This window comes from Garra rufa, chromosome 9, assembly GCF_049309525.1.
Source record: "Garra rufa chromosome 9, GarRuf1.0, whole genome shotgun sequence".
In the NCBI taxonomy this organism is placed as follows: Eukaryota; Metazoa; Chordata; class Actinopteri; order Cypriniformes; family Cyprinidae; genus Garra; species Garra rufa.
In genome coordinates, this window is record NC_133369.1 from 617,380 (window position 1) to 643,208 (window position 25,829).

The window sequence follows — 25,829 nt, forward strand, 5'->3', positions numbered from 1 at the left end:
TAATGTTGAAACACTTCTTAAACCTGAAATCATCTTTTAAATCCAAATGCCGCATCGTCACCTTAATAATTGAACTTTGTGTAAATGTCCACAAAACTCAAAGACTTTCTGAATGTATATAAACTCTAGCTATTTTAGAAAAAAAAGTAAAAGATGAAAATGAAGAGTTAGGAATAATTTATTATTATTGTGTACATAATATGTAATCATGCAATCTATAAAAAAAGTAACTGCAGTTGTATTTTAAAATGTAATTTAATCTTGTAAAAATTTAAATTGTAAAAATACAAAGAGTAAGAAAATAGATTTCATTTGTTGTTATTAACAATGTTTCCCAAAGTGCAGGTTTTTTTTATTTAGTTAAAAAAAGCTAATAATTAATTTTAGTCATTTATATAATCTCTAGCTATTTTAGAAAAATAGTAAAAGATGAAAATGAAGAGTTAGGGAGAATCAATAAATTATGCATAATTTATTATTATTATGTAAATAATATGTAATCATGTAATCCATAAAAAAGTAACCGCATTAGTATTTTAAAATGTAATTTAATCTTATTCCATGTACTTAGTTTTTGTAATCTGATTACGTAATCCAAATGACATGTAATCAGTTACGACCCAGCTCTGGTAAAAACAAAGAAAGTAACGCGGAATAAACATAACACGCTACTTTTCATAAAAACTAACTGTAGTTGTATTTTAAAATGTAATTTAATCTAATTACAAATACTTCATTGTTGTAATCTGATTACGTAATCCAGATCACATGTAAACAATTACTACCCAACTCTGGTAAAAACAGAAAGTAACGTGAAATGAACATAACGCACGACTTTTCATTAAAAGTAACGACCATTCGTTACTTTTCTAAGAGAGTAACGCAATATTGTACTGCATTACTTTTAAAAGTAACGTTGTCCAATACCGGTGTCGAGAATGTACAGTGTGTTGGAGTGTGTTTGTGTGTCAAATATATGTGTGTGTGTGTGTGTGTGTGTGTGTGTGTTTATGTGTAAGTCTCGCTCGTGCCCCTAGAGGGCTCGTGTCCGTGACTCTCTCTCTCTAGTCTCTCTGTCAGTGTGTGTCCGTCGGTCGGTTCTTCGGTCTGTATGTGAGTTCGGGGCTCTCTCATCATGTCTTCCGCGGGTGCTACTGCGGGAGCTTGCGGACCGGCACCGGGGCCGAATCACGGCGGTTCTGTTCCCGTTCCTGGCGCCTCCAACCCGCGAAAGTTCAGCGAGAAGATCGCACTGCACACGCAGAGGCAGGCGGAGGAGACGGCGGCGTTCCAAGAGGTCATGATGGACCTCACTTCCACCCGGGTAACGTACACAAACACGGCACCGGCCCGTGGATCCCACTTTCCCGCTGGAAACTGTCAAATCCGTGTTTTTCTCTCGCCTCGTGAGCGCGCGCGGCGGCTGGCAGGAGCGCGCCTGAGCAGGTAGTAGCGCGCTAGCTAACGGAAGCTAACGAAAATATCGCGGATATCACGAAAACGGAAGCGGGGAAAGACGTTAAAGGCGCTTGAATTACGTGACAGGTGTTATTAGAGTTACACCGACAGCAAACGACAGTTAAAACGCGTTTAATGCGTGTGTGAGTTTGATGGGACTCTCAGACAGGAAGCGGTTAGCAGCAGATTAGCATGAGCTCCTCATACACTTCAGTCTTAATAAATCAAACGATATTTTGGAGTTGTGGCGTTTATTTCACTGTGTCTGTGTCAAACATCACATGTGAAGGCTGATCTATCAGTCTGATGTACTTTGTGTGCTGTCAGGCTGTGTACCGTGGTATTTTGTGGACATGTATGGTATGTCTGTGTGGATGCGGTGGCAGATGTCAGATTGATAACTTTATTAACTAATGTTAATGTTAATGTCAGAGCTGGTTTGTTAAGTTGATGTCAGAGATCAGTCAGTCTCAAACACTTGACCTTTACTAGCATTACTAGTCCTGCTCATATTAGATTAACTGAGCTTTACACTTTCACCTCAGCAGTGACATTGGTCATCAATAACTGACTAAAACACCTATTAAAAGTGAAATATGTTCATATCTTTGTACAGTTATTTATATATATATTTTTTCATTTAATTTAGTCCAATAAATTAGATTCAGTTTGATTTGTAAGTTTTTGTAAGCTGTATTTACATTTTTTTATTTTAAATGATTTTTTATTATGTTTTAGAGTTTTATTTTGATAATTTCAGATGCGATCAAAATGTACCACTTACTAAAACATATATTTTTTTATATTTGTATTTACAAAGTGATATGATTTGTTTGTTTTATTTTAATTTAAAATTTATTTTGATTGTTTTTATTTGAAAAAAAAAACCTTACTAACTTTATTAAATTATAAAATTATTATTATTATTATTATTAAAAAAATGCAAACACACACACACACACACACACACACACATATATATATATATATATATATATATATATATATATATATATATATATATATATATATATATTGCAATGTAAAAGTCAGTTACATTTTACTGTTTTATTTTGCATCAATTATACATTTTAGATGTAATAATTAATTTATAGTAAATGTTTCAAATTATGAATCTAAATCAGTGACATTCAGCCAAACAAAATAAACATGTACATGACCCTGGAGCACAAACCCAGTTATAAGGGTCAGTTTTTTGAAACTGAGATTTATACATCATCTATAAACGTATAATAATAAATCAATTTCCGTTGATGTCTGGTTTGTTAGGACAGGACAATATTTGGTTGAGATACAACTATTTAAAAATCTAGAATCTGAGGGTGGAAAAAAAATCAATATATTGAGAAAATCACCTTTAAAGTTGTCCAAATGAAGTTCTTAGCAATGCATATTACTAATCAAAAATGAAGTTTTGATATATTTAGGGTAAGAAATTTACTAAATATCTTCATGGAACATGATCTTAATATCCCTAATGATTTTTGGCATAAAAGAAAAGTTGATAATTTTAACCCATGCAATGTATTTTTAGCTATTGTGCTACTTAAGACTGGTTTTGTGCTCCAGGGTCACATTTATTTACATTATATGTTTGATTTAATTTAATGTAACTTATATGATTCAACTAGATTTTAGTAAGCTATATTTAGATTTTTACATTTAAAGTCTTTTAAGTTTTGGAGTTTTATTTTGATGATTGTAAAATAAAAACAATTTAAATAAACCACTTATAATTGTTTTTGTTTTGCATCCTATCATTACATTAATATTTACTAGGGGGTTTATTTTGATTTGTTTGTTTTGTTATGGATTTTAATTTAGCTTTTATTTCGTTTGTATTAAACAAATAGTGAAATAAACCACATGCAAAATTTAAATTTAAAAAATGAAACATTTTATTTTATTTTCATATTTAAATTTTTTTTAAAGTCATTTTTGCAGCAATTATACACTTTTAGATGTACTTAGTTTATATATATATATATTTTGTCACACAGACACAGTGATGTACCGTCATGTGTCGTCCGGTTCAATAGCATGTGTAAGGGTCAAAGGTCAGATTTGCATCTGGTCTCATCATCACAGTCTTCATGAGCTTCACGATCTCCTCGTGTATGTTGTGGAGAGCTGCAGATTGTTCTGGATGTGTGTGTGTGTGTGTGTCTCCAGCGGAGCGTGACGTGTGTGTAAACTGTGATGAGGGGCGGTCAGAGTGGTTAACCTTGATCAGTTTGACCTCTGACCCTGACAAACACTCTCAGACTCAATAGGGAATGGAGAGCTTTTTCCAGCATGAGTTATGGTTTGCATGTAAACATCATCTGGCTGTGTGTGTATATTCATCAAGACAGCACTAGACAGCTTATAATCGCTTTATAAACAGCTCTCAGACGTAAATGTGTACACTGCCACTCAAAAGTTTGGGATCAGTAAGATTTTTAATGCTTTTCAAAGGAGACTTTTGCATTTATTTAATAAAAAATACAGAAAAAACTGTCATATTGTGAAATGCAATTTAAAATAGTGATTTTCTGTGTGAATATATTTTAAAATGTAATTGATTCCTGTGATGCAAAGCTGAATTTTCAGCATCATTACTGCAGTCTTCAGTGTCACATGATTCTTCAGAAATCAGTCTAATATGCTGATTTGTTATCAGTGATGGAAACAGTTGTGCTGCTTAATATTTTTTTTTAAACAAAACAGCATTTATTTAAAATAGAAAACTTTCGTAACAATAAAACACCTCAAAGTTTGGGGTCAGTACATTTTTTTTCTTCTCTTTTCTTTCTTTCTCTCTTTTTTACTTTTTAATTCATCAAAGAATCCTGAAAAAAGTATCTTAGGTTCCAAAAAAGAATAATAAGCAGCACAACTGTTTCATTTTTGATGATTTCAACATTCAAAAGTAATAAATCAGTATATTAGACACTGAAAACTGAAGTAATGGCTGATAAAAATTCAGCTTTGCATCACAGGAATAAATTAGATTTTAAAATATATTAATATAGAACACCATTATTTTAAACTGTACAAATATTTCACAGTAAAAAATTTTGTATTTTTGACCAAGTAAATGCAGCCTTGATGAGCATATAAGAATTCTTTTTGTTAAAACCATTACAAATCTTCCTGATCCTAAACTTTTGAGCGGCAGTGCATGTAAACAGAAAATATTGCTGCATTTTTCTATTAAGTTGATTATTCCATTCTATTTTATTTATTTACTTTTTTAAGATTAATGAAAGTTTTATTTAGATTGTTTTAATTTTAAAATGACTTTAATTGGGCTTTTTGAGATTTTATACATTTTGTAAAAGTTTATCATTTTAAAAAGTTTCTAAAATAATAAAAAAATGTAATTTTCAATATTTTTTAAATATGTATTTCAACTTAGTTTTAATTGCAACTTTTTATTATTTTAATAGATTATTAGCAAATGTTTTATATTGACTAGTTTTTTTGACAACTTTGTTCTATTATAGAGATTTATCTTTTTTATGATTTACTATTAGTCACTTTTATTTTTATGTTGTTTATTCATTTGAACTTCACATATTTATGGTTTAATACTTTTTAGTAAGTGTTTCATCTGCAAGATTAAAAAAAAAAATTTTTATGCTTTATTTTTAGTAACTTTTATTTAGCAGTTTTTTATTTTAAAATTAATTAGTTTACATTTGTATGATTTAATAATGAACTATTTTCATCACATCGGAACCCTGTGAGGTTATGTAAATTGTCTTAAGTCTTGTAAGTCAGATAATGAGTCAAGTAAATGTCAGAGCTGATAATGACTTCCTGTTCATTTGTCATACTGGAAAAGAAGGTCAAGTGGAGCGCATTGCATTGGGATGTCACGCGTGTTCAGGATCTGAACTTCTCATCTTGTGTTTCAGATCCAGGCGCAGAAGGTCCGGTTGGCCAGAACTCAGGGCCCGTATTACGGCGGATCTCTGCCCAACGTCAACCAGATCGGCAGAAACTCCTCAGAGCTTCAGGTGTGTGTGTGTGTGTGTATATGAGTATATATATGAGTGTGTGGGTGTGTGTGAATGAGTAAGTGAGCTCATTACACCTTGTTTAAACCCATGTGTGTGTGTGTGTGTGTGTGTGTGTGTGTGTGTGTGTGTGTGTGTGTGTGTCTCTCAGGGCTCGTTTCACTCTCCGCTGGACTCGAGTCGCTCCACGCGGCATCACGGTCTGGTGGAGCGGGTTCAAAGGGAGCGGCGCTTCATCTCTCCCAGCAGACCCTACAGAAGACAAGTATCCTTCCTCGTCTCAGTCTCTCCTGCATGTTTTATGTGTGTGTATGGCGTTATTATGATGATGCTGTTGGTGTCCTTGACCTCTGACCTCAGGCGGACAGCTCTCACAGCAGCTCTGTGTATCTGTCTCCGCCCCCTGACCCCAGCTGGAGAAGGTAACGTGCTCATTGGTTCACTCTCCTGTCAATCACGACCGCTTACTGACAGAGAGGCGGAGCTTTACACTAAAGACTCGTTCAGACTGTCAGCCCAAATCCGATTTTGTCCATATCTGGATGGAATCGGATGTCCACGCAAAGACGTTAGTTATGTTTTCCACAAAAACATCTGACATGTTTACGTTTTACGTGGCATGAAAACGTGAAAAAGCGTATTTCATGTAGTTCATTGCTGTTCGGACTACCTAAATATGATCGGATTTCAATCGGATTTGGGCTGACAGTCTGAACGACGCTTAAAAGTGTTCAGAATGGAAATAAAAATTTAAATTGTGACATATCAAATTGCAGCTGGCGTTTTAACATTTGAATATAAAAAAATTTACAGATGTAATGTAAAATAAAATATGTGACCCTGGAGCACAAAACCAGGGTATATTTGTAGCAATAGCCAAAAATGCATTGAATGGGTCAAAATGATCTGTTTTTCTTTAATGCCAAAAATCATTAGGATATTAAGATCATGTTCCATGAAGATATTTTGTACATTTCCCATCATAAATATATCAAAACTTAATTTTAGATTAGTAATATGCATTGCTAAGAACTTCATTTGAACAACTTTAAAGGTGATTTCCTCAATATTTAGACTTTTTTTTCCCACCCTCAGTTTGCAGATTTTCAAATCTTGGCCAAAAATAGTCATTCATCAATGGACAGATTATTTATTCAGCCATTAGATGATGTATAAATCTTAATTTCAAAAAATGTTGTGGTCCAGGGTCAAAAATATCTACTTTTTCTTAAATACTCTTTTTTTTTTTTTTTTTTATCTTAGTAAAGATCCTGTTGCATGAAGAAATTTAGTCAATTTCCTACCATAAATATATTAAAACCTAATTTTTGATTAGTAGTATGCATTGCTAAGAACTTCATTTGGACAACTTTAAAGGCGATTTTCTCAATATTTAGATTTTTTTTGCACCCTCAGATTCCAGACTTGTATTCTTACTTTTTATGTAAGAAATTATTACTTTTATTCAGCAAGGATGTGTTCAATTGATAAAAAGTGACAGGGCTTACAAAGACTTACATTATTAGAAAAGATTTATATTTTTAATAAATGCTGTTCTTTTTAAACGTTTTATTCATCAGAGAATCCTGAAAAAAGAATCACAGGTTCCAAAAAAATATGTGGTAGCACAACTGTTGCCAACATTGATAATAAAAGTAATAAATCAGTAGATTAGAATGATTTCTGAAGGATCATGTGACACTGAAGACTGGAGTAACAGCTGATGAAAATTCAGCTTTGCATCACAGGAATAAAATATTTTAATTCTTTAAAAAACATTACAAGTCTTACTGATCCCAAACTTGATGAAATTCTGATGCTTGTAATGTAAATCATTGAGCTCTTTAGAACATTATAGCAGTGATGTCACTTCCTGAAGGTTAAAGGTGTTGATTTGTGCCGTATTTGTGGACTGTGTGTGTGTGTGTGTGAGCACTATAGCAGCTCTCTCCTGCGTTTTCCGCATCGTCTGCTGTTCCTCTCTTGTTCTGGAGATTCTCTCTTTGCTTCTGTTCCTGGTCTCTTTGTCCTCTGATTCTGATCTTCTGGACTGATGACAGACGGAGCTGATATAGTGATGATGATCAACGTCACACACACTGACTGACCGCAGAGGTGTTCGTTTGGTCAGTCTGTCTTTAGCTCTTCCTGCTTTCCATCTGTCCTCCGCTGCTCTGGTTCTTTGGCAAAGCTGCTCTTCTCTTGAGTTTGTCTTCTTCTCTTCTGGAAGTAACAGAGGTTTCTCTGTCCATCATGAAGGAACTGGAACAGTAGTTTTCCGACGGACAAGAGCCAGATATTCCAGCAGCTGCCGACCACAGCCCTCAACAGGTGAACCAGAAAACACTTCTGCAGCGCCTCCTCCTCCTGCTCATGGCTTTAACACTATATTTATTGATTTATTTTGTAGAACATTTTATTTCAATGGTTTCTATTTTTAAATTATTTCTCTAAATTGTAGCAAGTGCTTTATATTGTGTGTTATTTGTTTTTGTTGTAAAATTATGTATTTAATTGATTCATTTTATTTTTATGGTTTAATTAATCCACTAATCTAACAAAACTTCTACAGCTTCTACAGCTGCTTTAAACTTTCAAGCTAGGCTTTCTCAAGCCGACCTAAAGTTTGTCTTGACACTAGTTATTATTTTTTTATTTTACATCTTTGTGATTTATTTTCATTTCATTTTATAATTATTTATTTGTGACTCTGGAGCACAAAACCAGTCTTAAGTCGCTGTGGTATATTTGTAGCAATAGCCAACAATACATTGTATGGGTCAGAACGATCAGATTTCCTTTTATGCCACAAATGGTTGTGATGTTAAGATCATGTTCCATGAAGATATTTTGCTACTGTAAATATATCAAAACTAAATGTTTGATTAGTAATATGCATTGCTAAAAACTTCATTTGGACAACTTTAAAGACCATTCTCTCAATATTTTTAGGTTTTTGCACCAGTCGTATCTTAGCCAAATATTGTCTGCTTATTTATTTATAAGAATATTTTAGAAGATGTATAAATCTCAATTTTAAAAAATTGACCCTTACGGCTAATTTTGTGGTCCAGGGTCACATTTTATTAATTGTAACATTTTTTTTCTTATTTAATTTCGAGTAGTTTGGTTTCTTTTATTGTCAAATTATTTATTTATTTTATTTTGACATTTTTATGGTTTAATTTTTAGTATGTGTTTATTTTGCAGATTTTTTTTTTTTAGAAGTTCATTAATTTTGCTTTTATGCCGTAACGATTTATTTTTAGTGACTTTTTAAAATTTCTAAAAAATTAATTATTTATTTTAATTTTACATTTCTTGTTTTAATAAATTATTGAATATTTTCGTCAAATCTCAAAGCCCTGTATTGTTCAGATGAGCCATCTCTCTCTCTCTCGGTCAGAAATCACTAGATTGATGGACGTTTGTCCAGGGTTTTCGTTCTTCTCGTCGGTCCTTCAGTAAGTCTCACATCTCTGAGTGTGTTTCGCGTGTCTCACGTGTTTTATGTTTGTGTCTGCAGGACTAATTCAGATTCGGCGCTGCACACGAGTGTGATGAATCCTCCGGCTGGAGATCCGTTCACCGCAGGACTCAACGCGTCGGGTCGTCGGGCCGGTCAGTGACACTCCTGTGTGTTTGTGACACTCATCAGATGTGTGTTTGAGTCTCTACTGATCGACTTCTGTTCCTCCTGCAGTCTTCTCCTATCCTGTTCCTCCCATCGAGGAGAACAGACCTGACGACGGACGCCTCCTCAAACCTTGGGACTCTAGAAAGGTGCGACCATATCCAGGGCTCACAAAATCGCTATCCCGACGTCCCAGGGCTATTGTATTGTCCAGTCGGGCAACCAAAATGTTTGACCGGCCTGTCCGACGGTCTATCGTAAAGGAGAGGGCTCCTGCAGGTCCTGGAACTCCTCAATTTAGTTGTATCAAATTTAAGGCCATAAAAAGTTTTAAATATGTTAAATAGTATAAGAAAATTCTCAATTATAATTTAGGAGGTCTTACATTTGGGGACGGAAAGACGATTATCACGATAGGGCTGGATTAAACTTCAAAAGGCAATGATGTCATTGAATAAATATGCACACTTTAGGTTTCAAAGTCAAATCGCGGCACGGATGTCTTTATATGAATGTATCTGAAGGGAACCGACTGTCCTCAGAAACGTTGGCATTTACATTTCATGCTGATAAAACAACATTAATGCTGCTTTGTGTTCAGCCGTTACTAGGGAAACCGTAGTATTTCAGCGCTCCCTCCTGACAGAGAATTAATTTTTATTTCCACATTTTTTTCAGCTGTTCACGGTCTTGATTGCAATTATCGACCCATGTTTTTATGCAGCAAACACATAGAGTTGTAAATGTGAAGGAAGTTAATGTGCCTTCTAAAATACTAAACAATTAAGACAGTAATATTTATGTTTTAAATAAATATAGTAAATGATATACTCGATTTATAAATTGCCTTAAATTGATATTTAAAAATTCTGCAGATACACCAAATAGTGAAATAAAATTCCTTCCTTGATATTTGTTTATATTTGTGTATTGAAAACATTTGATTAAGTTTAGACTCCTGTCTTTAGTTTTTTTTATTATTTGGGCTAGTTAAATTAATTAATTAATCAGGCCACCAAAATCTGAAGAGTACCTGCCTGAAGGGCTACCAGAGATTTTGACATTTTGCTTACCCTGATATCTCATGTTATGTGTGTTAAAGGGCTTAAAGGATTACTCCATTACCAGAATAAAATTCCCTGATATTTTACTCACCCCCTTGTCATCTAAGATGTTCATGTCTTTGTTTCTTCAGTCGCAAAGTTTTATTTCTATTAGACTTCAATGGTGCCCACGAGTTTGAACTTCCTAAATGCAGCTTCAAAGGACTCTTATTGATCCCAGCTGAGGAAGAAGAGTCTTATCTAGCGAAACGATCAGTTATCTTTTTAAAAAATTGACAGTTTATACACGTTTTAACCACAAATGCATACTCTGTGCGCTCCAGTTCAAGACAGTTAGGGTATGTTGAAAAACATCTCATTTTCTACTCCAACTTCGTCCTACATCGCTGTTTTACCTTGTTTTGTAAAGGGCGTTTGACCTTTTCTGTACATTTGAGGTTAAAAAGTATATAAATATAATTTGTTTTTTTTAGAAAATAACTGAGCGTTTCGCTAGATATGGCTAAGATAGTTTAGAGCTCTTTGAAGCTGCATTTAAACTGGATTTGTAACCTTCAATCCGTTGAGCACCACTGAAGTCCACTATACGGAGGAAAATTCCAGAATGTTTTTCTCAAAAAAAAAAATTTCTTTGCAACTGAAGAAAGACATGAACATCTTGGATGATATGGGGGAGTAATCCTTTGATAAACACACTGAATGCTGTCCTCATGTTCAGTCTCATTATAGATCAACACACAGTTTGTTTCTTCTTCTCTTCAGCTGCCGCTGCTCACTTCACGACCAAAGTCCTGTGAGGTGCCTGGAATCACGTGAGTCCAACCGGCCAATCACACGCCTGCACACACCATCAATCATTCACACGGCTCTTCGTGTGTGTGTGTGTGTGTGTGTGTGTGTGTGTGTGTGTGTGTGTGTGTTTGTGTGTTTGTGTGTTTGTGTGTGTGTGTGTGTGTGTGTGTGTGTGTGTGTGTGTGTGTGTGTGTGTGTGAGTGTGTGTGTGTGTGTGTGTGTGTGTGTGTGTGTGTGTGTGTGTGTGTGTGTGTGTGTGTGTGTGTGTGTGAGTGTGTGTGCGCTGTACTCATCTATTACTCAGACTAACCTCAGCACTTCTGATAAATCCTAGTGAAAACCATTGGTTGAAACCAAAAATTGTCACCCAAAGAAAAAAATTAAAACCATAAACCATTAAGCTTATGAGTCATTCAGTGTTGGGGAAAGTTACTTTTAAAAGTAATGCATTACAATATTGCGTTACTCCCTAAAAAAAGTAACTAATTACGTTACTTAGTTACTTTTTATGAAAAGTAATGCTTTACGTTACTTTTCAAATCTGGGCTTGCTTGTTTATTTTTTTTATACGAAAAGCTATATTTTTGGCAAATGTAAACACTGTCACGCCAAAAAGTGAAATGAATGAGCCTCAGTTTGAAGGAAAAGTAAATTCACGTCTGTGCAGAAAAACGCAGAAGAAATTTTTCAGCAATAACAAAAATTAAGCACAAATGTTAATCTAAAGTAATTTTTGCTTATTAGTATAATTGAATTTGATCATCGAAGCGCAGCTGCAAAGACATCGGTTAATAAAATGGGATTAAATACATAAAGGATATTTGTATTATTTAACATATTTAATTATTGCATGTTTGCGCCATATTCTGAGTTTGCAATTCACTGTTTATTCATTTGGAGGAATGCTGAATCTGTTTTTGTGCAAGTCAATAAATGGAAAACAAAAGTAACTGGTGTTACTTATTTTATTTTCTTGTAAATTAAAAAGTAATGCCTTTAAAAATTTTGTAATTTTTGTAACTTTTGTTACTTGTAATAAGTTACCTCCAACACTGATTATGATTATAGTAATTATAATTATTTAGTAATATATTATATATATATATATGAAAACATTTTTTTTCAATAATATATAAATATGTTGTAATAGTACAACATTTTCAGATATTGTTTACATGTCTGTTCTGATCAGTATAATGAGTTCAAGATCAAGGTCAAGATCTTCAGTTTGTGGTTTTGCTTCACAGCATGTTTAGATTTGAATGCATGTCTACTCAGCACTAATTCACTGTGATAAAACACACAGACACACACGCTTGGTTAAAGTGGTTTATTGACTGGTTGTATTTCTTGTCTGAAGGGGTTTTTTGTTCTGGTTTTCTACTGCACTGCTGCTTGTGTGCGTCAGTCTCACTCTTAGTTTCAGAACATATTTATACCTTTATACGTAAGTCTGTGTTAATGCAAGCTGAATTATTATATGCTACAGCAGTCAGATGTTATTTAAGCACATAACAAATAAAATGCATAGCAGTCGGTTCACATATATGTGACCCTGGAGGACAAAACCAGCCTTAAGTAGCACAGGTATATTTGTAGCAATAGCCAAAAATACATTGTATCATTAGGAAATTAAGTAAAGAATGTGTTCCAATGTGTTCTTAAGTTTTGATATTAATAATATGCATTGTTAAGAACTTAATTTTGACAACTTTAAAGGCAATCTTCTCAGTAATTTAGATTTTTTTTTTTTTGCACCCTCAGATTCCAGATTTTCAAATAGTTGTAGTTGGGTCAAAATGATCGATTTTATGCCAAAATTCATTAGTATATTAAGTAAAGATCATGTTCCATGAAGATATTTTGTAAATTTCCTACAGCAGATATATTAAAAGTTCATTTTTGATTAGTAATATGCGTTAAGAACTTAATTTGGACAACTTTAAAGGCGATTTTCTCAATATTTAGATTTTTTCAGCCACATATTGTCCTATCCTAACAAACCATACATCAATGGAAAGCTTATTTTATCAGCTTACAGATTTATAAATCTCAATTTCAGAGAAATTGACTCTTATGCCAGGGTTTGTGGTCCAGGGTCACATATGATGGTTGTAAAAAGTAAAGTGTCTCTGCTTTGAGAGTCAGTGATTGGAATGACCGATAATGTGTTTACTGGTTGGTTATATTGAAAGTGTCTGTGGTGATGATATTATCTCTGTCCGCTGAAGACTGGTTCCTGTTTTAAGTCTGATCAGTTTCTTGTTTTCAGCCTCAGTATCTGACCTGTTTCTCCTGTGTTTGTGTTCAGTGTGTTTCCGTCTCCGGACCAGCAGGGCGGCGCTCCTCACGGCCCCACAATGTTGAATACGGGCGGCTCTCTGCCGGATCTGACCAGCCTGCACTTCCCGTCCCCGCTGCCGACCCCGCTGGACCCGGACGAGCCGGGATACCCTTCTCTGAGCGGCGGCAGCAGCACGGGGAACCTGACCTGCACCCTCACGCAGCTCGGCATCAACAGCCCCAACGCCTTCCACTCCATCGGTCAGTCATGTGATCACCTCCAACATTCATCTGTCCAAACATGTGCCTCATAAGATTTGACTTTTTTAAATTTAAGGCCTGGAAAACCTTTGAAAATAGCAATATTCCTGAAGAGGTACTTGAAAAGTGCTTGAATTCTTGAAAGACAATGTATCTTTGAAATTAGTGTTTCAACAAGCACATTTTCACGCAAAAAACATCATACCTTTTTCGTATAATTATACAAAAATACAAATCCCTAGTAATAATATTTGGCATGTGCTTCACTTTATTTTTGCTATTTATTTATTAGTATATTTTTATTTATCTAATTATCTGTTTTTTTTAGAATTTGAAGATGGTTTTGTGTTGATAAGTAGTGCTTGTGAAAAGTATTTGAGAGTCCTGGAATTTCATTTTACAGTGTTTGTACGAACACTGTAAATTTTCTTTTATTTATATAGCGCTTTATACAATACAGATTCAGAGTAATAAAAAGGAAAATGGGAAATAACTGAATCTATGATACAAATTTCATCAAATATGAGCTCAAAAAACACATTATTTTGTTTAGTTCAGTGTAGATTCAGTTCACTTTTAATAACATCTATGAAGTATGAAACCAGTTTGATTCAACAAAAACAGAAGACAGTAATGTCATTATTCAGTTCAGGTTTTAATGAACTGAGTGAGTCTGTGTTTTAATCAAAGATGCTCACTTGCTTAATTTTTGAAAGAATCAGACATTTGAATGAATCAAGTGAGTCAGTCATAAAGACGCCTCGTTTCCGATCGAATCAGCTGTTTGAACAAATCAGTTAAATAAATGACTCACTTATTAGACTTAGAGACTTGCTGCCACCTACTGGTGCTTTCATTTTTATATTAAGAGTATCAGTTTTCATATTTCAATATTCATTAAAAAACATCAATACCCATTTATTTTCATTATTTATTAGTGCTGGGCAACGATTAATTGCAATTAATCACAACTAAACTAAAAATGTTATGTTATTAAGTATATACACTGCCGCTCAAAAGTTTGGGATCAGTAAGATTTTTTATGGTTTTTTTTTTTAAGTTCCATTTGATCAAAAATACAGAAAAAAGTAATATTATGAAATAATATTATTGCAATTCAAAATATGTTTTTTATATTAATATACTTTAAAATATAATTTATTTCTGTGAGCTCAAAGCTGAATTTTCATCAGCATCATTGCTCCAGTATTCGGTGTCACATGATCCTTCAGAAATGATTCTAATATGCCGATTTATTACTTTTATTATCAATGTTGGAAACAGTTGTGCTGCTTAATATTTTTTTGGAACCTGTGAATTCTTGGATGAATAAAAAGTTAAAAAGAACAGCATTTACTCAAAATAGAAATATTTTACAACGTAAGTCTTTATAACTTTTTATCAATTTTACACACCCTTAAATAAAACTATTAATTTCTTTCAGAGAGAGAAAGAAAGAAAACATTTACTGACTCCAAACTTTGAACAAGGTGTTTGTTACAAAAGTTTTCTATTTTAAATAAATGCTGTTCTTTTTAATGTTTTATTTATTAAAGAATCCTGAAAATAAGTATCACAGGTTCCAAAAAAATCTGTTTCCAACATTGATAATAAATTAGTAGATCAGAATGATTTCTGAAGGATCATGTGACACTGAAGACTGCAGTAATGATGCTGAAAATTCAGCTTTGCATCACAGGAATAAATTATATTTTAAAGTATAATGAAATAGAAACCCACTATTTTAAATAGCATTAACATTGTATAATATTACAGTTTTCTTCTGTATTTTTAATCAAACAAACACAGCCTTGTTGAGCAGAAAATTCTTCTTTAAAAAGCATTAAAAATCTTACTGATCCCAAACATTTTTTATGTTATAAATATATATTTATATATAATATCAATTATATGAATATAAATATAAACATGTAAATATCTTCAAAGTATATACTGTATGTTTGTGTCTTTATAAATAAATAATAAATATACACAGTATATACACACACACACACTTTTATTTTTGATCGCAATTTAATTAACATATTTCTTTCTAAAGTTTTTTTTTGTAATGTCTCTTCTCATCAAAACACAGTATGTTTTATGTAACGGTTTATGTAATAATTTAATAAGTTTCTTTTAGTGGATAATTTCTCAGACAAAACTGATAAGATTAATTCATTGATTAAAAATTTTAATCGCTTGACAGCCTTAATTCTATACATTAACATTATGATTTTCTGTAAAGCTAATTTGAAACAATGTTTGTTTTAAATATACGAATAAATTTGACTGGATTGAACAAAATTATTGGATTGTGGAATGCTGCCGTCGACCAATCACAATCCAGTGTGTCGCGTAACATGATCTAAGTTGGTTACAGAAAGGAAAAAGAGTCACTCATTTGTTACATTTTTTTTAGAAATGACTGTATTCTGAAACAGCAGCTCTAATGCTGAATCTCAGTTTCATATACTGTGATGCTGATGGCTGTGTTTGTATTTGTGCAGGTCTGCTGCCGTCTCTGCAGGGCACATCCAGTAACCCCTCCCTCCAGTCGTCGCTTAGCAACCCCAACATCCGCTCGTCTCTCAGCAGCCACTCGTTCCCCAACTCGCTGAGCTCCGCCTCCCTGCACTCGTCCCTGAGCAACCCCTCCCTCCAGTCTTCGTTAAGCTCCTCCCCCTCGCTGAGGTCATCGCTCAGCGGCCAGTCGCTGCAGTTGTCCCTCAGTAACTCCTCCCTCAGCAGTCAGTCGCTGCAGTCTGCAGCCAGTAACGCCAGCTACAGCGGCTCGGGCTCCTTCACTCCGCAGATGAGCACGTCCCCGCGCAGACGAGCGCAGCTGACCCCCATCACCCTGCCTCCAGACACGCGCAGACATCACCCCAAACAATTCTCACCCACCTCCTCCACCCTCAGCTCCATCACACAGGTAAACATCTGTGATCTGTGATATATTTAGGAGCATGTGTGCTATTAAAAAGTCCCTCAGTTTTATGATATTTGATAACTAATGTCACACATTTAGGGATGGGAACATAGGGGCTGCTAAAAAAGACACTGACATCTCCGATGCCGGCGATTAACTCATTAACTGCGAGTTTTGTCTCTCAAGATAAAAAAGCTGGAGGATATTTCCAACAGACTTAGACAAAACAGCATCATGATTGCAATCATACCAAATAACCAAAGAAATCTGTTGATTTGTTGAAGAATCAGTTGACTGGTTGAAATCCAGTCATCTCATACCATTTAAGTCAGTCTTACATTTATCAGCATGTATTGTAATCAATATTTGAGAAATGATTATTGTTTGAACACAAAACAGCAGAACAACATAACAGTTAAAGAGTATAAACTTAATCATTCATTAAAACACTGCTTCAAAATAAGTGTTGCGAAATGTTGTGAGAGTAAAGTCAAAATGTTACGAAAATAAAGTCGAAATGTTACGAGAGTAAAGGCGAAATGTTACGAAAATAAAGTTGAAATGTTACGAGAGTAAAGTTGAAATGTTACGAGAGTAAAGACAAAATGTTACGAAAATAAAGTCGAAATGTTACGAGAGTAAAGACGAAATGTTACGAGAGTAAAGTCGAAATGTTACAAGAGTAAAGTTGAAATGTTACGAGAGTAAAGACAAAATGTTACGAAAATAAAGTCGAAATGTTACGAGAGTAAAGACGAAATGTTACGAGAGTAAAGTCGAAATGTTACGAAAATAAAGTTGAAATGTTACGAGAGTAAAGACAAAATGTTACGAAAATAAAGTCAAAATGTTTCGAGAGTAAAGACGAAATGTTTCGAGAGTAAAGACAAAATGTTATGAGAGTAAAGACGAAATGTTACGAGAGTAAAGTCGAAATGTTACGAAAATAAAGTCAGAATGTTACGAGAGTAAAGACAAAATGTTACGAGAGTAAAGTTGAAATGTCGAGAGAGTAAAGTCAAAATGTTACGAAAATAAAGTCGAAATGTTACGAGAGTAAAGTCGAAATGTTACGAAAATAAAGTCAGAATGTTACGAGAGTAAAGACAAAATGTTACGAGAGTAAAGTTGAAATGTCGAGAGAGTAAAGTCAAAATGTTACGAAAATATATTCGAAATGTTACGAAAATAAAGTCAGAATGTTACGAGAGTAAAGACAAAATGTTACGAGAGTAAAGTCGAAATGTTACGTGAGGAAAGTCAAAATGTTACGAAAATATATTCGAAATGTTACGAAAATAAAGTCGAAATGTTACGAGAGTAAAGTCAAAATGTTACGAAAATAAAGTCGAAATGTTACGAAAATAAAGTCGAAATGTTACGAGAGTAAAGTCAAAATGTTACGAAAATAAAGTCGAAATGTTACGAAAATAAAGTCGAAATGTTATGAGAGTAAAGACAAAATGTTACGAAAATAAAGTCGAAATGTTACAAGAGTAAAGGCGAAATGTCGCGAGAGTAAAGTCGAAATGTTACAAGAGTAAAGGCGAAATGTCGCAAGAGTAAAGTCGAAATGTTACGAAAATAAAGTCAGAATGTTACGAGAGTAAAAACAAAATGTTACGAGAGTAAAGTTGAAATGTCGAGAGAGTAAAGTCGAAATGTTACGAAAATAAAGTCAGAATGTTACGAGAGTAAAGACAAAATGTTTCGAGAGTAAAGACGAAATGTTTCGAGAGTAAAGACAAAATGTTATGAGAGTAAAGACGAAATGTTACGAGAGTAAAGTCGAAATGTTACGAAAATAAAGTCAGAATGTTACGAGAGTAAAGACAAAATGTTACGAGAGTAAAGTTGAAATGTCGAGAGAGTAAAGTCAAAATGTTACGAAAATAAAGTCGAAATGTTACGAGAGTAAAGTCGAAATGTTACGAAAATAAAGTCAGAATGTTACGAGAGTAAAGACAAAATGTTACGAGAGTAAAGTTGAAATGTCGAGAGAGTAAAGTCAAAATGTTACGAAAATATATTCGAAATGTTACGAAAATAAAGTCAGAATGTTACGAGAGTAAAGACAAAATGTTACGAGAGTAAAGTCGAAATGTTACGTGAGGAAAGTCAAAATGTTACGAAAATATATTCGAAATGTTACGAAAATAAAGTCGAAATGTTACGAGAGTAAAGTCAAAATGTTACGAAAATAAAGTCGAAATGTTACGAAAATAAAGTCGAAATGTTACGAGAGTAAAGTCAAAATGTTACGAAAATAAAGTTGAAATGTTACGAAAATAAAGTCGAAATGTTACGAGAGTAAAGACAAAATGTTACGAGAGTAAAGTCGAAATGTTACAAGAGTAAAGTTGAAATGTTACGAGAGTAAAGACAAAATGTTACGAAAATAAAGTCGAAATGTTACGAGAGTAAAGACGAAATGTTACGAGAGTAAAGTCGAAATGTTACGAAAATAAAGTTGAAATGTTACGAGAGTAAAGACAAAATGTTACGAAAATAAAGTCGAAATGTTACGAAAATAAAGTCGAAATGTTACGAGAGTAAAGACGAAATGTTACGAGAGTAAAGTCGAAATGTTACAAGAGTAAAGTTGAAATGTTACGAGAGTAAAGACAAAATGTTACGAAAATAAAGTCGAAATGTTACGAGAGTAAAGACGAAATGTTACGAGAGTAAAGTCGAAATGTTACGAAAATAAAGTTGAAATGTTACGAGAGTAAAGACAAAATGTTACGAAAATAAAGTCAAAATGTTTCGAGAGTAAAGACGAAATGTTTCGAGAGTAAAGACAAAATGTTATGAGAGTAAAGACGAAATGTTACGAGAGTAAAGTCGAAATGTTACGAAAATAAAGTCAGAATGTTACGAGAGTAAAGACAAAATGTTACGAGAGTAAAGTTGAAATGTCGAGAGAGTAAAGTCAAAATGTTACGAAAATAAAGTCAGAATGTTACGAGAGTAAAGACAAAATGTTACGAGAGTAAAGTTGAAATGTCGAGAGAGTAAAGTCAAAATGTTACGAAAATATATTCGAAATGTTACGAAAATAAAGTCAGAATGTTACGAGAGTAAAGACAAAATGTTACGAGAGTAAAGTCGAAATGTTACGTGAGGAAAGTCAAAATGTTACGAAAATATATTCGAAATGTTACGAAAATAAAGTCGAAATGTTACGAGAGTAAAGTCAAAATGTTACGAAAATAAAGTCGAAATGTTACGAAAATAAAGTCGAAATGTTACGAGAGTAAAGTCAAAATGTTACGAAAATAAAGTCGAAATGTTACGAAAATAAAGTCGAAATGTTATGAGAGTAAAGACAAAATGTTACGAAAATAAAGTCGAAATGTTACAAGAGTAAAGGCGAAATGTCGCGAGAGTAAAGTCGAAATGTTACAAGAGTAAAGGCGAAATGTCGCAAGAGTAAAGTCGAAATGTTACGAAAATAAAGTCAGAATGTTACGAGAGTAAAAACAAAATGTTACGAGAGTAAAGTTGAAATGTCGAGAGAGTAAAGTCGAAATGTTACGAAAATAAAGTCAGAATGTTACGAGAGTAAAGACAAAATGTTACGAGAGTAAAGTCAAAATGTTACGAAAATAAAGTCGAAATGTTACGAGAGTAAAGTCAAAATGTTACGAAAATAAAGTCGAAATGTTACGAAAATAAAGTCGAAATGTTACAAGAGTAAAGTCAAAATGTTACGAAAATAAAGTCGAAATGTTACAAGAGTAAAGCGAAAATGTTACGAAAATAAAGTCAAAATGTTACGAAAATAAAGTCGAAATGTTACGAAAATAAAGTCGAAATGTTATGAGAGTAAAGTCAAAATGTTACGAAAATTAAGTCGAAATGTTACAAGAGTAAAGGCGAAATGTCGCGAGAGTAAAGTCGAAATGTTACGAAAATAAAGTCAGAATGTTACGAGAGTAAAGACAAAATGTTACGAGAGTAAAGTTGAAATGTCGAGAGAGTAAAGTCAAAATGTTACGAAAATAAAGTCGAAATGTTACAAGAGTAAAGCGAAAATGTTACGAAAATAAAGTCAAAATGTTACGAAAATAAAGTCGAAATGTTACGAAAATAAAGTCGAAATGTTATGAGAGTAAAGTCAAAATGTTACGAAAATTAAGTCGAAATGTTACAAGAGTAAAGGCGAAATGTCGCGAGAGTAAAGTCGAAATGTTACGAAAATAAAGTCAGAATGTTACGAGAGTAAAGACAAAATGTTACGAGAGTAAAGTTGAAATGTCGAGAGAGTAAAGTCAAAATGTTACGAAAATAAAGTCGAAATGTTACAAGAGTAAAGCGAAAATGTTACGAAAATAAAGTCGAAATGTTACGAAAATAAAGTCGAAATGTTATGAGAGTAAAGTCAAAATGTTACGAAAATTAAGTCGAAATGTTACAAGAGTAAAGGCGAAATGTCGCGAGAGTAAAGTCGAAATTTCCTCGAGCTTGCTCAGGAATGGCAGCAGGCAGGTGTGAGCGCATCTGAACACACAGTCAGGCCAAGACTTTTGGAAGATGGCCTGGTGTCAAGAAGGGCAGCAAAGAAGCCACTTCTCTACAAAAAAACATCAGGGACAGATTAATCTTCTGCAAAAAGTATGGCGAATGGACCGCTGAGGACCGGGGCAAAGTCATATTCTCCGATGAAGCCTCTTTCCGATTGTTTGGGGCATCTGGAAAAAGGCTTGTCCGGAGAAGAAAAGGTGAGCGCTACCATCAGTCCTGTGTCATGCCAACAGTAAACAGGGATGTGATTTTTCCGGATTAATCCGGAATTCCGGATTTTTCGACCTGAAAATGTGACCTATGTCACGTATTTGCGACCATCCACGCAAATGGTGGATGGCGAAGTATGATTCCGGACCGCAAGATGCGTCCATGCGGACCGTGAAAGCTTTTGACATAATAATAATAAAAAAAATGCCGAACGCTATTTCTAATAAATACATTTATATCAAGCACACTAGGGTCAGCGTTTGGGTGCAATCTTCCGTGCAGTGAGGAGAGAAAAGATCGGCAGACAGATGTAGCTTTCAGTGAGTGAAAAACGTTGATGGAAAATGCATTATTTTGGGGTTATGTCGCAAAATATTGTAAATATATATTTTTATACTGTATTTTTATACATATTTATATTTTAAACCACGACGGTGAGCCAATGGATATCACACAAGCAACGTGAAAACTGCATATATTAAAGTGAAAGTAAAAACAGCGCTTTCAGCATCTAATGTGCACATTCTCTAAGAGACAATGATAGACGAATATACTTCATATGCTGATATTAATTTACTTCCCTAATATTTCTCTTCTGCAAAATAAAAAGAAACGTATTTTGTGTAGGCTAAGGGTTTTTGAAAGTCAGTTCTTGAAATAAAGCTCTTCATATTTATTGATGACTGTAGTGTTAGGGGTTAAGAAAGACTAATTATTTCAGGTGGTCTTAAATGTGGGGACTAAAAGGCAAGAATTGCGATGGAACTTTATAAGGTTATCCATTGAATAAATATGAGCGCTGCGCGTTTCAAAGTCATCTGCGGCGCTGCTTTGTGTATCATTCTGACAGCGCCTCCTGCTGGAAGAGAATGATCTGACATTTTTAATCAGCTCGTGTCTACTGTTGTCAAAAAGACCAATGTAAACAAATCAGTCTATGGTTTTAAGCACCAAACACGTAGAGTTGTAAATGTTATCTGATGGATCGACAAGATCATGTGTTATACAAATTTAAACAATTAAGGCAATAAAATATATGTTAATTAATATAATACTTGATTGACAATAATTGTTTAAATTAATATAAGAATTTATACTTTTGACTCTTGAAGGCTGGAATGTGAATTTTATAATTTAAGAAATCTTTTTTGTTTTGGGAAATCTGTATCTCAATTGTAAATCATGCTTTTTACAGTCATTTTAATAATTTATTTATTTATTAATTAAATTTTGTTTAGGTCTTTAAAAAAAGTATTTAAATGTGTAGAATTTAAGATTAAATATGCTGCAGATACCCTGGTCTCGCGAAAAAACAAAAAAAAACAAAAAACATAAGTAGTTTTTTTATATATAATTGTCTGGACCTCGAGCCGTTTTAGTTGAAGACCCCTGGATTAGATTATTGATTTTGAGTGATTTTCTACTATGGCAGGATGTTTAAGCTGCATTAACATTAACTTACTTGTATTAGCTAGCTATTAGGGATGCTCATTTTGGTTAATTTTCCCAACCGACAACCGCAAATCATTATCCGGGGGGGGTCTTAGTATATTTTCCTGCTTTTTTGTCCTTAGCCAATCACATGCCTGAGTAAAGCATCCTGAGACCATTCATGTGTGGGGTTGCTTCTCATCCAAGGGAGTGGGCTCACTCACAATTTTGTCCAAAAACACAGCCATGAATAAAGAACGGTTCCAAAACACCCTCCAACAGCAACTTCTTCCAACAATCCAACAACAGTTTGGTGAAGAACAATGCATTTTCCAGCACGACGGAGCACCATGTCATAAGGCAAAAGTGATAACTAAGTGGCTCGGGGACCAAAACGTTGAAATTTTGGGTCCATGGCCTGGAAACTCCCCAGATCTTGATCCCATTGAGAACTTGTGGTCAATCCTCAAGAGGCGGGTGGACAAACACTTCTTGGAGTTTGTCAGAATTAGTGGGGTTTTGTTTATGAAAGAATGGGTTGCTATCAGTCAGGATTTGGCCCAGAAGTTGATTGAGAGCATGCCCAGTCGAATTGCAGAGGTCCTGAAAAAGAAGGGCCAACACTGCAAATACTGACTCTCTGCATAAATGTCATGTAATTGTCGATAAAAGCCTTTGAAACGTATGAAATGCTTGTAATTATGTTTCAGTACATCACAGAAACAACTGAAACAAAGATCTAAAAGCAGTTGAGCAGCAAACTTTGTGAAAACTAATATTTGTGTCATTCTCGAAACTTTGGGCCACGACTGTACACATATCTAATTGTTTGATCAAAATTATTGCTAGGGGCAATTTAGTAGTCTCTGGATTTGGTTTAACTTCTTAACTTTGGAAATCTTCAGATGCTTGTTCTCCATTTTTCTGTCTCAGGGAGTGGCTCTGGACACCAGTAGGCTGCAGGTGGATCAGAGGTTGTCTCAGTATTCTTTCGGGCAGCAGCAGCAGCAGCAGCAGCAGGTTCAGAAGGGTCTGGTTCCTGCGCAGACGCATGCGCTCCGTCCGTCATCGCAGACTCACCTGCACAACATGCAGAACCTACACAAGACGCAGAACTTCCAGATGCAGCCGCTGAAGTGGCCCAACCCCGCCGGTTACAGACCCACAGACATGTCACAGCAGGACACGCAGACGGAGACGCAGACCGGACCGAACCGATCCGACCAGCACCACCATCCTCTCTCTTCCCTTCAGCAGATCAGTCCGGCTCTCAGCGGAGATCTGGACCTGTACACCGTGAGTGATGCTGTCAGATACCGGTCTTACTTATAGTCACCATGAAATTAAAATGTATAATTGTTTGTTTGTAAAATTATATTGTAAATAGTAGAACAGCACTGGTCCAGACATGGTAATAACACAGTACTTTCCATTATTAAAGCGAGACACTGCAGGTGAATAGGGTAAAAAAAATTAACTAATATTTCTGACCTTACTTACCCAGTTGATTGATTACAGTCATAATTGCAAACATTTTTTGTATTACAAGTTTTCTAAAATGTTAGGTTTAAATATGCAAATGAGCATTGTTTAATGAAATATCTGCTAATTTGCTTACATTTCTAGTACAAAAATCGAGTCAAATGTTTTTACAAAGGGAATTTTGGATATCTCATTTTGTCTCTTCATAATTCATAATTTTTTTTTTTTTTTACCATTTTTGGGGGAGTAAAATGTTAATAATTCAAGCAAAATATATATGAACAAATCCCTCTGTAAAAACTACAAAAATAAAAGTGGAGATTTATGGCTTGGTGAAGTAAAGTCGAAATGTTGCAAAAATAAAGTTGAATTGTTTTTACAGTACAGTCAATATTATCGAAATGATTCGAGAATGAAGTTGAAATGTAGAACAGACAGAAAACCATTTCGAGGAGTAAAATGTTGTATAAAATCAAGCTAATTATATACAGTGCCTTGCAAAAGTATTCATACCCCTTCATTTTTTTTCACATTTTGTTTTGATGCAGCATTATGTTAAACTGCTTTAAATGAGTTTTTCCCCACATCAGTTTACACTCCACACACCATAATAACGACAAAGCAAAAACCAGATTTGCAAATTTAAAAATATGGCCTTTAAAAATATGTATTGTAATTTAAATCTATTGACACAAATAGACACTTAACAGTGTCATTTGGGTGTTTTCTTTTCACTAGCCTGAAAAAACACTTCAAAAAGCAAAAAGAACTAAATCTTAAATTTGACAGGTGCATGAAAAAACTGTGTTTTTCTCCCCTTAATGGACTAGTGTCTCTTCTGTCACTTAGGACTCAATGTTCCTGAACTCACTGCTGGACGACCCATACCTGGGCATGCAGTTAACCAGCCGCCAGAACCAGAACCTAAACCAGCAGGTTAGACATACACTCACACAAACAAACTGACTGACTCACACAGACTGGTTTCCTCCCGTTAACGCTGTCTGTGTCTGTGGTGTGTAGTTCAGTCTGGACTCTCAGCTGGAGGCTCTGAATCATGAGGGCGGCTCTTCTGCGGGTCTGAAGGCTCAGAGCGGCTCGTATCACGGTCAGCCGACGTCAATGGAGCTGCTGGACTCCTCGGATCAACAGATGATCAATCAGAACCAGAGTCAGAGCTACACAGACGGGCGGCACGCCGTGCCCAACATCATCCTGACCGGTGAGGGCCTGAACGGCACCTGCATTAAATCTAGACTACTGCATCAGTTTTAGCCAAATTATTTATTTTTTATGTAACACAAGCGATCAAACCAATATACTAGAGCTGATTAATCGTTAAAGGATAGAGATCCAAACATCCACACAATCTCATTTCTAAATGACATGTCTATTAAACCTTTGAAAAAGTCAAATCTGTATTTGCACTGCCGCCGACAGAGAGAGCAGTCATCATGTTTATGTAAAAAAGAGCTTCACAAACAGTCTTTTCAAATACAGTCATTCATATTATCACAGAAATACTGGCATTAAAGGTCCTAGTTTGGATATAAACATTGATGTCTATGGTAGAGTTCAAACATCTTTTGAAAGTATTTGGCGCTTGAAGTAACGTTTGTGTCGGTTACATTGTTTTGCCACTGGGTTGTTGTTTTTTTCCATTACTTAGTTACTTGTTTTTAAAAAGTACCTAAGTAATGTAATTAGTTAATTTTTAAAGAGAGTAATGC

At 34.5% G+C, this 25,829-nt stretch overlaps 2 protein-coding genes across 3 annotated transcripts in view; both read left to right on the forward strand.

Moving 5' to 3' along the window:
* dennd4b (DENN/MADD domain containing 4B) overlaps positions 1 to 25,829 on the forward strand; it is a 116,492-nt gene that overhangs the window by 40,412 nt on the left and 50,251 nt on the right. The window lies entirely within an intron of this gene.
* Positions 1,026 to 25,829, forward strand: part of LOC141342753 (CREB-regulated transcription coactivator 2) — a 30,129-nt gene continuing 5,325 nt past the window's right edge. Inside the window, exons 1-13 of one of the 2 annotated variants that reach the window (XM_073847281.1) lie at positions 1,026 to 1,324; positions 5,382 to 5,483; positions 5,635 to 5,748; positions 5,844 to 5,905; positions 7,743 to 7,814; positions 9,010 to 9,104; positions 9,187 to 9,266; positions 10,944 to 10,993; positions 13,285 to 13,517; positions 16,028 to 16,452; positions 23,551 to 23,913; positions 24,949 to 25,035; positions 25,123 to 25,321. In XM_073847281.1, the coding sequence (XP_073703382.1) occupies positions 1,136 to 1,324; positions 5,382 to 5,483; positions 5,635 to 5,748; positions 5,844 to 5,905; positions 7,743 to 7,814; positions 9,010 to 9,104; positions 9,187 to 9,266; positions 10,944 to 10,993; positions 13,285 to 13,517; positions 16,028 to 16,452; positions 23,551 to 23,913; positions 24,949 to 25,035; positions 25,123 to 25,321 (2,071 nt within the window). In that variant the 5' untranslated portion in view covers positions 1,026 to 1,135. The remainder of the gene's footprint in view (positions 1,325 to 5,381; positions 5,484 to 5,634; positions 5,749 to 5,843; positions 5,906 to 7,742; positions 7,815 to 9,009; positions 9,105 to 9,186; positions 9,267 to 10,943; positions 10,994 to 13,284; positions 13,518 to 16,027; positions 16,453 to 23,550; positions 23,914 to 24,948; positions 25,036 to 25,122; positions 25,322 to 25,829) is intronic. The other variant, XM_073847282.1, reaches the window with a different exon arrangement.